This window comes from Diospyros lotus, chromosome 9, assembly GCF_014633365.1.
Source record: "Diospyros lotus cultivar Yz01 chromosome 9, ASM1463336v1, whole genome shotgun sequence".
In the NCBI taxonomy this organism is placed as follows: domain Eukaryota; kingdom Viridiplantae; phylum Streptophyta; class Magnoliopsida; order Ericales; family Ebenaceae; genus Diospyros; species Diospyros lotus.
Genome location: NC_068346.1, coordinates 12,710,857 through 12,724,908, shown reverse-complemented (window position 1 = coordinate 12,724,908; position 14,052 = coordinate 12,710,857). Strand labels below are relative to the sequence as shown.

At 34.1% G+C, this 14,052-nt stretch overlaps 1 protein-coding gene across 1 annotated transcript; it reads left to right on the top strand.

Annotated features, from left to right (window-relative positions):
• Positions 1 to 11,672: 11,672 nt before the first annotated feature.
• LOC127809259 (uncharacterized) lies at positions 11,673 to 13,265 on the top strand. Its single transcript, XM_052348021.1, has 2 exons — positions 11,673 to 12,097; positions 12,962 to 13,265. Exons 1-2 carry the CDS (start codon positions 11,673 to 11,675, stop codon positions 13,263 to 13,265), a joined length of 729 nt encoding a protein of 242 aa, XP_052203981.1.
• Positions 13,266 to 14,052: the final 787 nt, after the last annotated feature.

Below are 14,052 nucleotides of genomic sequence, written 5' to 3'. Positions count from 1 at the left end.
TTATATATATATTTTTTTGTTTATTTAGGTGAAAGGTTTATACTCGTCAGTGTACGAGTGCAGTTGTAGTCCAAATTTAAATTTATATTTTCTGGATGAGTTCAGGTCGTCCACTAAGAGATTTATTTATGGCAACAGAAAAAGAATGTCACACACATGCACACGCATTTGAATTGGCAACAAGATTTTTTTATGGTTTCTTAAACAAAAGATACTAGGAAATAAAGCAAGATAGAGGTTGAAATAAATACTGAACGTGAGAATATAAAATTGGATAGCACTTGAGTTAAGACAATTTCAGCACCAACTCGTTAATTCCCAAATTTTAGCAGATAAGGTTAGTAACATTAATTTAATTTCAGATATGAAAGTTTGTTGCTAAATGCAATTAGAGATGATGATAGTTCTAGTTTAAGCAATCCTCATACATGATATGCGGGATTCTATTTTAAGTAACTACCATAAATCCAATTACAATTAATATACAAAACAACTAAATTAATCATTTGGGTTTGGGTATAATAGCGTTTCCAGTTCTAGTAACTCTTATGCGTGACATGAAAGCTCTAAGTTAAGCTTACGCTCCAATCCGAACCTAGTGATTTTCTAATAATTAAAACACATTTATACTGAAATTTAAATTAATGTTACTCATTTAAAGCGTAGCTTTCTTTGGTAATCATTGGCGTTGGACACTGTCCTTGCCTTAACCCAAGATTAGATTTAGCTACTCATTTCCATTTAAAAGTTAATTAACAAGAATTTAAATGGCATAATTTAAATGAAAAGAATTAAAATAGCATAAACTAACCGGCCATTTAGGTGGTGGATAATTAAAAGACAAGAATTAAAATTATAAAAATTTAAAGGCAGAAATTAACCGGCCATTTAGGCGGTGGATAATAAAGTAACAATAAATGACACAAGAATTTAAAAGAAGAAAGGAAGGAAGTAAGATTACAAGAGAAAACAAGAGAGAGAATAAGAGCAATTCTCTAAGAGAAACTTTAAGAATAAAACTAAACTTTGATTCAAGTAATAACCACCTCTTCACAAATGCACCCAAGTGAGCTATTTATAACCCACAAGATGTAATACAAACCACACAATTATTCAACTAAACATAATTATATCTAATGGGCACTCACAAAACATTCATCTAACTAATGGAAGAAAATTAGGTAAAAGACAAAAAATACCAAAGACTTTAGGTGGTGGACTACTTATAAGAATAAAAAAGACTTTAGGTGGTAAATCACTTATAAAAAAAATACAAAACAAAGAAAAGTCTTCTACAAATTAGGCTTTGTTGGGCCTTTGATTGGTCTTGGGCCTTTGGTTGGTCTTGGGCCTTTGGTTGGATTTCATTTGATAGTTGGGCCAAGTGCACTTGAAACATCCTCTAGACTCCATAATTGACCTTTGAATTTGAGCAATAAAAAATGGGTAATCCAATGTCTTCGATTATGCCCCTAATTAATTGTAGAAGCCAACTTCCTTGCTTCATCCTGAAATAATATGTAATACGAATAATTATTTACTTTAAGCATAAATATAAAGCCAAAATAGGGATATAATTCATTAGGATATAGGAAATATTGACCCTTATCAAGGAGAAAGGAAAGAAAAGAAAAGAAAAAGAAAAAGAAAAGAAAGGAAAGAAAAAGAAAAAAAAGAAATGAGAAAAAATAAAAGGGTTTGGGATAATTTCAACGTGAAAAGTGATCAGGTACGTAGGTAAAAATTAGTAGAAGTATTATATGTTTAAATTAAAATTTTATGCTGTTAGATTTAATTAATTTGAGCCGTTATCTTGTTATTTCCTATAGAATGTTTTACTTTGCAACGGGAGCACAAAAGAGGCAGGAATCAGCCGGTTTCAGGCAAGCTCGTAACCCTCTCCTCATATTCTTTAATTCCTGTAAAAGTCTCCGTGGTTTCTAATATTTTATTCCATCTCTCACCGTGACTCGGTTCCACGCATTAATAACGCTAATCCGCGTGACAACCATTCCATAACTTGAATGTTAATAATGGGTCTATTAATGATTAAATAAGTTAAGTAAATGATGTTTTGGTGTCATTTATTTCGTTCGTCACGGAGCTTCGTATCACTCCATTTTCCTTGGGAATGATGCCGTACCCGTTGGGCTAGGTTCTTAGAGGAGTTGATTATGGTTTAATGAGGTTATATTAATAATTTATTATTGAATGTGGAGATGGTTTCCTATGTATGAGAAGATATGAGCATAAGAATGATATAATGGAGTTTATGTTTTCATGGAGAAAGTTTGTAGTTTGTGAAATGATAAGCTTAAAGTGACTAAGTTCAGTGTTATCTATAAGTGTGTCTAAGGGTATGAGATACAAAGCCATTGATTGTCGACTGTAAGTCGTGGTAGTTGATGGCTGGATGTATGGGCGCCAGTCATCGGCTGTTACGATAAGCATTAGACGGGCCAGAAGAGCTAGTACTGCCAGATTCTGGCCTTGGCTTGTGCATATCATAACATATGTGCTGCATAGGGCTTGGGTTGCATTCACTTGGGGACATGTTTTGTGTGTATTGGGATGTGTGAGCATCTGCATGAATCGGTTGGTCTAAGAGCTAACTTGGGTTCTTTAGGTGAGCTGGTGCATTTAGAGCATTTCGTATGTGTGTATTCCTATGTGGGTATAGCATGGCCTGATGCTTGGTTTATGGGGGCCTTGTCATCACGTTTATGCTACAAAAGCCGTTGCATTTCCTATTTGTTGCACTGCATGGTGAGAATGTGCGATTTTAAGTGATGAGTATGGGTGGCAGCATGGTTCACGGTAAGACCTTGGGAATGAGACCCACGGCGGCGTGGCCTACGGTAAGACCACAGTAAGACCTTAGAGATTAGCTCGAGAGAAGCCCGAGGCCAAAATCGCGAAAAGATATGACAATATGATGGATGACAGGAAGAACATATGAGGGTATTATGGGTATCAGGAAGAGCATGTAACGAGTATCAGGAAAAGCCAACCATGGTCAGGAAAATGCGGGTCCTAGTGAATGATGAATGGTAGCCTATGTTAGGTTACAACAGGTTTGTATGCGGGACTTGGGTGCCAATGTGTGACTTATGTGGGCCCTGAGTTCCTTTATGTGCAGTTAACTTTATGTTATGTATTTAGAAGTAAGGCACGTATGGATCATAACATGGTGTGGTTGCATTGGCATTAATTGCATGGGGTGTAATGGGGAAGAGTCCTGATTGTACCCTATAGCCTTTCTTTCATGAGCTTGCTGAATCTTGTGACTCACGTTTGCTTTCCATCATTCTAAGTAAGAGTATCTTGAAATTTCAAATGTGTACGACAGAGTTGGGTCCAGACCGTCGTGTCATGATAGCAAGTGTAGAGCTCTTTCGAAACTAGATCCTGGCTGTCATGGTGCTTGTGTTAAGAGAAATATTTTATGTTTGTAAGATAGAGGTATGTTAGGTAAGCCTAGGTGGGCTCGCGTTGTAAACAGTTATGTAAGGATGGTTATTATGAGTTATATGATGTAAAAAAAAAAGAATAGTTTCAATAAGGGTTGTAAGTGTGTTTAACTTGTGTTATTGTTCGATATCATTTAAGTAATGACCCTCTCATGGATCCTCTTTGTGCATGGGGAGGCTCCGAGAGACGGGCCGTTACATGATGACAATTTATAAATATTGTTTGTATATAAAATACTTAAAATGTGAATTTAATGATATCTGTAACAATTAATTTTTTAAAATTTAATGTAACATTAATTGAATAAACTAAATATTACTCGAGTGAGATATACAGTTATTTGAGTAAGTCTTTTTAATACTTGAGTAAAATATAATTTTACTCGATTAATATTGATTCTTAATCGATTAATGATACAAGTACAGAGACTTATCATTTTAATCCAAATTTATTACTCAATTAAGTATTATAATTACTCAACTAATGTACCACTTAGTAGATTAAACTATTTGGTTATTCAAATAATGTTATTCCATCATATATTCGAGTAAAACAAGTATATAAGCAATTAATCCTTTAAATGTTTAACTCTTACTTGATTAAAAGAAAAAATCAGTTAAGTACAATACTTGTTAGTTGTTGTTACTCAACTAAACATTTCCTTACTCTATTAAAACGATAATTACTTTATTACACTCATACATTAGTTGATTAATTTTCAAGTCACAACATATCTTATTATTGATATTATTATAATAATGTAAATTTTGATAAATTTATATTAAATAATATTTTTATAAAATTATGAATAAATTTATTAGTGTATTTATTGTTGGAATTAATGAGTCTTAAACATGTGAATTGAAAGTGTCTCTATGTTGTAAAGTGTCCTTTAATATGGAAAAAGAATCCCGCTTTAAAAATGCCTTATGATGCGCTATAGTCATTAAAATTGACTTCTAGGAAGTTGGAGTTGACTGTCATCCGAGTAGGAGTCGATTGTCCAAAAGAGGCTCTTGGTTAGATCGACTCTGTATAATATGCTCTCGGCTAGATCGACTATGGCTTTGCTATAGTCGACTCTTGAACATTGGGAGTCAATTATGGATGTAGGGAATTGAATATGGATGACTAGGAATCGACTATGGATGCAGGGAGTCAACTCTCAGTCCGATTTTGGAAGAAAATTCTTCAAAAATGCATAGTCGAGTGGCTTGATGACGTGGAAAGCATACTGATGTGGTAAAGGCATCTAGGAGGCGTGTGTTGTTAGAGAACTTAGATATGAACATACGTAGCAGAATAAATTTATTTTTTCAAGTATCACGATTTTTAGAATTTACAATTTACAAAATGAAGAATAAACAGAAAAATACATGCTAACGAAAATCACTTTTGATCCTAGAATGTCTTAAGAGAAGAAATATAATTTTTTTGAAATTTTCTGACTAAATCTGGATTCACACACACCGATTTTAGGATTTATGGTCCTATTTATAGGAAACCATATGGAAACCCTAAGCACTATTGGGTCGGGCTTAATATGCTAGCATAAAGCTCAATTCTTAAACCCTAAACCCTAAATGCGCCAAAATTTGTAATTTCTAAAATTTCTAATTTATTCTTCTTGTCTTTAAAAGTGGTGGGACTTTCTAGGTTCACGATTAAATTGACAACAAGAATAAACATTTATTAATTCTCATAAATCATGAGTGACATTTAAAAAAAATATTATGATTACCTAATTTAATGTGAAACGAGTATAGTAAACATTTTTACTACGATACCATGCAGTACGTTTCTTCTATCATCCTATATCTCGACAAGATATGAGATTATGGACAGTAAATCAAATCTCTTAATCTCGTCATATGATCAAATTTGAAATCAATTTTGACTAATATGACACAACATATGGAACACACATTCCATCGTCATATTTCCTCAACAAAGGATTTATCGTTAAGTGATTATTGAATCGCATAAGATATTTTTCTCGCAAACCCCAAGGTGATAAATTCCATATCTGATGCACACATACCTCATATGTAACATCCCACTTTCTTGGGCATGTTATAATTTAGGACAATTCTGGGATAATAATTTTTTTTTTTCTTAAAAACTATTACTAAACCATATCATTCCTCATATTCATCCCAAAATTTCCATACATCTATCTCGAAAGAGAATTATCATAAACATCAAATGCGAAATCTAGAATCAAACTTAACATCTTAACATTAATCATAAATCAATTTTTACATCCTCATTAACCATAAATAAGGTTATACATCATCATTTCCCAAAACGTTCAGAATTCAAAGTAGTAGAACTTAAAATACATGGGCTACATAACATACATTCAAATAATCATTCAATTCATCATGCATTTTGCTAAGTGTCATTTCATGCCTCATTCATCATCGTTTATGCTACAATCTCCATCTGTAATGTTTGAATATTCCAAGGGCAAAGCTCAAGTTAGATGATGAATCATCTAAGGGAACAAAACATTTAATGCACGTGTATGAATGCAATGCACATAACATCATTACTCTTATGTTTGGGTCGACGGCACCCAACTGTTGTCCACCATTTTTACAGTCTCCCTACTAGACCGAGGTGTATGGGTGCACCATTAGCAAAGCAACGGTGCCAGTCCCTAATCCCAAACCCATGCAACGTATGACCGTGAATCTCATCATACTCATATGCATATTTCATCATCAATACATGTAAACGCAATCTATATGACATGTTCACATCAAGACATGACAACATGATAAAATCATTTACATAAATCAGGTTTTTAGGCTGAACCACTTACCTTCTCAAACTGATCAGGCTACCTCAATATTTGCGCCTTGCCTCGAAATACATGCATTGTCTCAATTTGCATGCCAACCTCAAAATTCTCACAAATCACTTCAACTTAACTCTCTAAGCACCATAATCATCATATTTATTTAAATAAACATTAAAACCTATTTTTCCATAATTTCTTGTATTTTCTTTTTTTTTCTCTCCATTTCCTCCTATTTTTCCTCAATAAATACAAACTAAATATTTTAAAAATATTTTCTCAAATATTTCACTATAACAATTCATAAAATAATATTTTTGAATTTCTGAAATATTCTAAGAAAATTTACTCACCTTAATTTAGCCTCCCAGACTTCCTTGGTATGCGTGCATTAAACTTGAAACGCATGCTTGATCAATTTCCTGGCTCCGGGTATACTCCTCAAGCTCCAAATTAATTCTTAGAATTTTCAGAGATTTTTCCATAATTTTTTTTCTTCTTCTTCTTCTTTGCGCAGCTACTCCTGCGCACCAGCTCGGCCACCACCTACGGCCCCTTGCCGCCGCTGATGCCTGCCCTCAGCCGTTTGCCGGCCGCTACTGCTGCAGGCTTCGCCATTGACTACCGCAGCCCAACACCACTATGTCTCCAGCCGCCGCCCACACGCACGTACAACACCTGCCATGGCCGCTTTTTGCTGCTGAGCGACCATCACCCTTAGCCACTTCCCAAGCTGTTTCACCCAGGCTCTTCACTTGCCACTGCTACCCGCAACGCCTCCCACCTTCGCAACCAGCTTTGCCCGCTTCCATTGCAGCTAACCATGGCCGCTGGCTGCTACTTGCTGGTTGGCCATTGGCCGACCACCCATTTCTATCCCTCACTCTCGATCTATCTCTCTCGCGTGCGAACTCTCTCGGCCACTCTTTATCTCAGACTCTCTCAAGCTCATTTTCAGATCTCAGATCTATGAAGAAAATCCTAAGTGTGCATGCATATATAAATATATATGTATATATATATATACACACACAAATTACACATTTACCCCACCAATTCTCCTTAATTGCACTTTGGCATTTCATTAATTACAAATACACCCTCAACCATGGAATTAATTTGCATTGCGATACTTAAAATGCAAAATTAATAACTTCAAGTTTACTCAATAAGGATGATGTCATCCTTGCGCCCTCATAGGACCTTTGTTTCATCCTGAAACTACCACAGAATTGATCGTTATGAAAAATCGGAGCCCTATCAAGGTTCCGTTGACTTCCTGGAAGTCCCGTACGATAATTTAGTTTTTCAGCCTAAATCGAAACTGTATTTTAGTTGTACCGAAAATCGTCTCAATTCGAATTTCTTTTAATACCATAAATCCTATCTCGGGATGCTCGTCTAGACCATAACATTTTTCATAGACATTTACTCTTTGGGGCATTCCCTACAGTCGATTCGGTACTTATAACTGTAAGAAATTATACTTAAGCCCCTAATCTTTTGATAATTTCACCTATGACCCAAGTTAAAATTACTCTTGAGCCTTTTACAAAATTTTGGATATTACATCATACACCATTGAATTAGGCACATAGATACGTATAATCGTTCTTGATTAAAATAACCATATAGTATAGTTGATATCCTAATCCACCTATGCACATATATCTATTATCTCATATTTAAGGACTAGTTTCACATTCACAACTAACATTGAATAATTGACTCATGATGAAAAACCCATGTGATTCAATGGTAATAGTCATGTTCAGTGAAATCGTTTCTATAACGAGCACCCATTTATCTTCTTTCTATATCTCATATAGAATAACATAAGCCTCACTAGCCTTATCTTTTAGTGTCTCATACTGAACAAGGAAGAAGACAATGTGCTATCCTTTACGAGTTGCTACTATTCAGGTTATGAATTCTATGGTTACAAACTTGTTTATAACATAACGAATCGTGGATTAACCATTACTCATATTCTTAACATTTAAGAATAGTATCTGCTCTTTATTATACTAATAGATGTATGCCTAATTTAAATCATATTGCAATTTAAATAAAAATATAAATTTTTTATTTAAATAATATTTAAAGAATTACAAAATTGAGTCTTTTTTGTGTCATTAGAATTGGTCTTGAGGGCTTATATCCAACACGTGCATGGCATGCCTCTGTGCAGTGGGGTGTTGAGTGGACGCAATTGTTCATACGGGGTACATGTGGGTGAACACGTCTGTTCGGATGTGAAAGGTACATGGTAAAGGATGTGGACTTTTATGAGAGGGTGCAATCTAGACATCTCGGTTGTGCCCAAATCTAAAAGAATGCAATTTAAAGATCTAAATTAATCCAGATCAAACAACATGACCATTCACAATTGGACACTTGAAAACTATAAATCTGACTCCCTAATTCCATTTCAATAATCCAAAATCAATTCAAGTTTATTGACGCCATACATTCATTCTCTAATATACTTACTACATTAATCCTCTATTTCTTTCACATGCAAGAGCTTTTAATCTCTTTCTTTTGATCAAGAAGAGTACAATCAAGTTTGATTTTTTCCGACAAGATTAGTATTGTGCTATACTAATTCATGGAAGAAGTGTTGTATTGTTGGTCTCTTAGGGTATGGCCACTCAAGAGAGGGGGTGAATTGAGTGATTAAAATTTTTCTCAATTTTAATAAATATTATTGATTAAAGATTTTATTGATAAATATAATAAATTATGTTTAAAATTAATAATAAATATAAGCCACAAGATATAAAAAAAAAATAATATGAAGCACAACACAATTTATAGTGGTTCGGTGTTTCCACACACACCTAATCCACTCTCCCAAGATCTAACCACCATTGGGGTTCTACTAAATCAAAATCACCAAGGTTTCCACACTAGCTCACCTTGAAAATTAGATACACACTTAGATTACAATGGGTTCTAGGCAACCACTACACCAAGGTTTTCTCCCTAACTTACCTTGAAAACTAAATTCACATATATTTTAATAGATCTAGGAAATCTATACAATGCTCAATAATAATTTAAATGTTTACAAATAATTTGTCCACACTTACACACAAATAAGCAATTAAAAACAAATTATACAATGCAATAATATTTAAATAAATAAATAAATTTATAACCTCAAATGGAAAAATTCAGATTTGTCGTAGAAGACTTGAAAAACTTTTCTCCTCTTGTTTTGTGGCTCTTCGGTGAATGTGTAATAATGTTTTGAGAGTTTTGGATTGCTTGAATGTTTTGCTTGAGAGCGTTTGAGAGCTTTTGGGTGCTTTGGATATACAATGGAAGTACTTGGATGCTCAAAAAATGAGTTTGGGGGTATTTATAGGCATTTTAGCCACTTTTTCAATAATAAAAAATCTTACCGTTATAGTGGAAAAAGTTTAGTATAACTTAAATTTAATATGTGTACTTAAATAATAAAAAGGCTTGTAAACGCTTGTAGACTAGTTGGCAAAGGAAAGCTTTGGTTAGCTTGAGGTTGTGGAATCAAACCATGGGGGCATACCTAGTTTGTTATATTCTTTTTGTGATACATAAGGTAGAAAAATATTTTATAAATTAATTTAAAAAATAATTTTAATAAAAAATAATATTTTTAATAATGCATATGCTATAAAAATATTTAATAAATTAATAATAATAATATTTTTAATAGAAAATAATATTTTTAATAATGCGTATGTTTTGAAAATATTTTATAAATTAATCTAAAAAATATTTAAAAATATTTTTAACAAGAAATAATATTTTTGGTAATACATATGCTATGAAAAAAAATATTTTATAAATTAATAAAAAATAATTCAGTACCACAATTAATATATTTAAGAAAAATATTCTTTTTTTTTAATCATAAAAAATACTATAATTTGTATATTAAAAATTTTCTTTTTGTGAATCATCAAAACTTAATTAATATGAGCAGACGCGGATTTAAATGTGAGCTGCCCTGGGCTGAAGCCCGGGATAGCCCACAAGAAAAATTAATTTGATAGGTTTAAAATTTTAATTATTTAGTAATAGCCCACCCCAAATTCGCCCCAACCCAGCCCACTTGCCCGCTGAAACCCTTCTCTTCCCCAGTTCTTCTTCCTCTCTCGACCTCACTCTCGCTCTTTCTCACCTTCGCTGCCACTCGCTCTCTGCCGTGCTTTCTATCTCTTTCTCGTCCGACGTCCGCTCGCGCTGGCCCTCGCTCTCTACCTCTCTCTTGCTCGCTCTCGCCCTCGGCCCCTCGCTCTCTGCATCTCTCTTGCTCATGCTCGCCCCCGGCCCCTCTTGCTCTCGCTTACCCTCGCTCTCTGCCTCTCTTGCTTTCGCTCGCCCTCGCTCTTTTCTCTTGCTCTTGCTTGACCCCTCTCAGCTCTCGCTCTCGTCGGTCCTAGCTGTTGCGACACTGTTTCTCGGGTCTCGGCTCTCGCCTCTTGCCCTTTTGCTTGCCCTCTGCTTTGCCTCTTGGCCTCACCCTTACTCATTCCTCGCTGCCTCTGCTTCATTCGATTGACAGCTAGGTAATTTTTTTTATTTTTTGCCATATTTTTTTTACTTGTTTATGCTTGATTCGTTGAAGCTGCTGTCTTTTTTGAGCAAGTTATAAGTATTTTTTTGCTAATTTTGTGTCTGCTTGGAGTTGGCTATTTGATTGTTGCATTCAGTTAGGAATACAATTGTTATATTGGCCTTACATTTGCCTCAAATCTTGAGTTAAATATTTTAATTGTTCGATTATTGAATTGTGTTATTTTTTGTTTGTGTATCTTAGAATTTAGAATGGAACAACAACCTTCTGCGAAGAAAGGAAAAACATTGTTATCTTTTTTCAGAAAGAGAGATCATCATACTAGTGAAAGTACTTCAACTCATAATGTGCAAAATCAATTTAGTGAATTTACACCAATTCCTTCAAGTTTATCTCCTAAAATTGAAGCTTCTCCATCTTCAAATCCCGAATGTCAATGGTCTTCTTGTATTGAATGGAATTCGGGGAAAAGAAAACAAATTTGTGAATATCCTATTAATGCACATGATGAGATTAGACCAGGCATATCTACTAGCTGGGCCATATCAACCATCACTTTTGAATTACAAGAAGACCACTTTTGGAAATCAACGTCGGAGTTTTCAAAAAAATTGGTTCAATCAATTTAGGTGGTTAGAATATTCACCTTCAGAAGACAAGGCATATTGTTTCTACTGTTTTCTATTTCTGAATAATGGTTATTCATCAAATATTTCGACGTTGGCTATTGTGGGATTTGATAATTGGAAGAGGGTTAATTAAGGAAATAAATGTGCTTTTCTTACTCATGTTGGTTCTGCACCTTCGTGACCCCACTTGAATTGTGTGAGAATGGATGGAGATTTAATGAATCCGTCTCAACATATTGAAAGGGTAATTCATTCACAAACAAAAGAGGAATCTCAAAAAAATTGCTTGGGTCTAAGGGCTTCAGTTATAGCTGTCCGATTGCTAGCACTTCAAGGTTGTGCCTTTAGAAGTCACGATGAATCTTCATCTTCATTGAACTGTGGGAATTTTATTCAAATGCTTAAGGTTTTTGCACAATTGAGTATGGAAGTTGATAAAGTTGTATTAGATAATGCTCCGAAAAATGCTCAGTACATTGCTCCAAATATTCAGAAGGATATTTTGCATATTATGGCTAACAGAGTAAGACAGATGATTCGTGAGGATGTTGGAGATGAACGCTTTTGTATTCTTGTGAATGAAGCAAAATATGAATCTAACCGAGAGCAATTGACCATTATTTTGAGGTTTGTGAATAGTTGTGGTATTTTGACAAAACGTTTTTTTGCAATCAAAAGCATTAGTAACACTACGTCATTAAACCTAAAAAATGAGATATCTGATATTTTTGCTCAACACGACCTTCAACTTAGCAAAATGAGAGGTCAAGGATATGATGGTGCTAATAATATGCGTGGTACTTGGAATGGACTTCAAGCTTTATTTCTTAGAGATTATCCATATGCATATTATGTTCATTGCTTTGCACACAGGTTACAACTGGCATTGATTTCTGCAACTAAGGATGTCAGTGTTATTTGGGAATTCTTTTCTTATTTGGATAATGTTATCAATATTATTAATTTTTTTTCTCAACGCATTATTGAGTTGCAAAATGCTCAAAGAAAAGAAGTTGAGCATATGTTGAGTATTGGAGAGCGTGAGTCTAGAAGTAGAGCCAATTAAATAGGTAATTTGCAATGTGCTGGAGTAGCACGTTGGAGTTCTCATTATGATTCTGTAAAAAGCATGATAGGTATGTACTCTGCAACTTGTAAGGTGCTTAAATATCTTAAAGTTCATTGTTCAAAAGCAAGTTCTCGAGATGAAGTTCGTGGCGCTTATAGACACTTTGCATATTTTGAATTTGTGTTTAATTTGCTTTTAATGCACAAAATTATGAGAATAACTGATGTTCTTTGTCAAGCCCTTCAAAAAAAATCACTAGACATTTTGGTTGCTATGAGATTTGTTTCTACTGCGAAACTTATCCTTCAAGAATTGAGAGAAGAATGTTGGGAAATGTTTCTTCAAGAAGTAAAAGATTTTTGTTCAAGACACAACATTCACATACCGGATCTAGATTCTTCATATATGATTGGTCGTTGCAGTGATGTAACTACAGTTGAGTGCCATTATCATTTTGATATTTTCAATGAAGCAATATATTTTGTATTGATGGAGTTAAGTACACGATTTAATGATAAATCAGTAGAACTCCTTTATCTCAGTGTGGCTTTGGATCCCAGAAATTCATTTGAATCATTCAATAGTGATGATATTTGTACGCTTGCAAAGAAGTTCTATCCTGAAGATTTTAACAGTCAAGATATTTGTGCTTTAGAGTATGAGTTGAAGTATTATGTTCATGATGTGATTGCTGACCAAAGGTTTCAAGTATCTCACACTTGTTGAATTGTGCCAGGAGTTGACCAACAGTGGAAGGTCAGATACATATATTATGATAACTAGATTGATTCATCTTATATTGACATTACCTGTTTCTACTACAACTACTGAGCGGGCATTTTCAACAATGAAACTTTTGAAGACAACATTTCGTAACAAAATAGAAGACGACTTCCTTGCTGATTGTATGACACTCTACATTGAAAAAGAACTTGCTCTTACAATAGATATGTAGATTCTATTATAAATGAATTTTTTGTTTCAAAACCTCGTCGAGCTAAAGTTTAATGAAAATTTGTTATATTGACTTTTTGGTTATATAAGAATTTTATTACATTAACTTTTTAAAATTTCAGCCATTCCAACCGAAATTCCTGGATCCGTCCCTGAATATGAGTAAGTTTGCTCAACATGTATCTTGGGAGACAGACGTCTATTGATCCTTTAGTACCATTGAGGAAGTGAAATCTGTCTTAAAAAGATTTGTTTCGACATACCTCACTTTAATTGGTTCTATGTTCTTTTTTAAAATCTCTTTTCATCATACAATTGTGTTTTTGTTTTATTGTTAATGCGTACATTTTTCTAATCAAATTTAGATTTAAAACAACATTTACAAACAAGCTTATTCACGAGCTACTTGCAAGCCAATAATCGAGTTTCCTCGCAAGCCTCTAAATGATCCAACTCACAAATCTATAATTGAGCCTATTTGCGAACCTCTAATCAAATTTGCTCGCGAACCTATAATCGAGTTAACTCACAAGCCGAGTTTTATTGAATTCAACTCGAC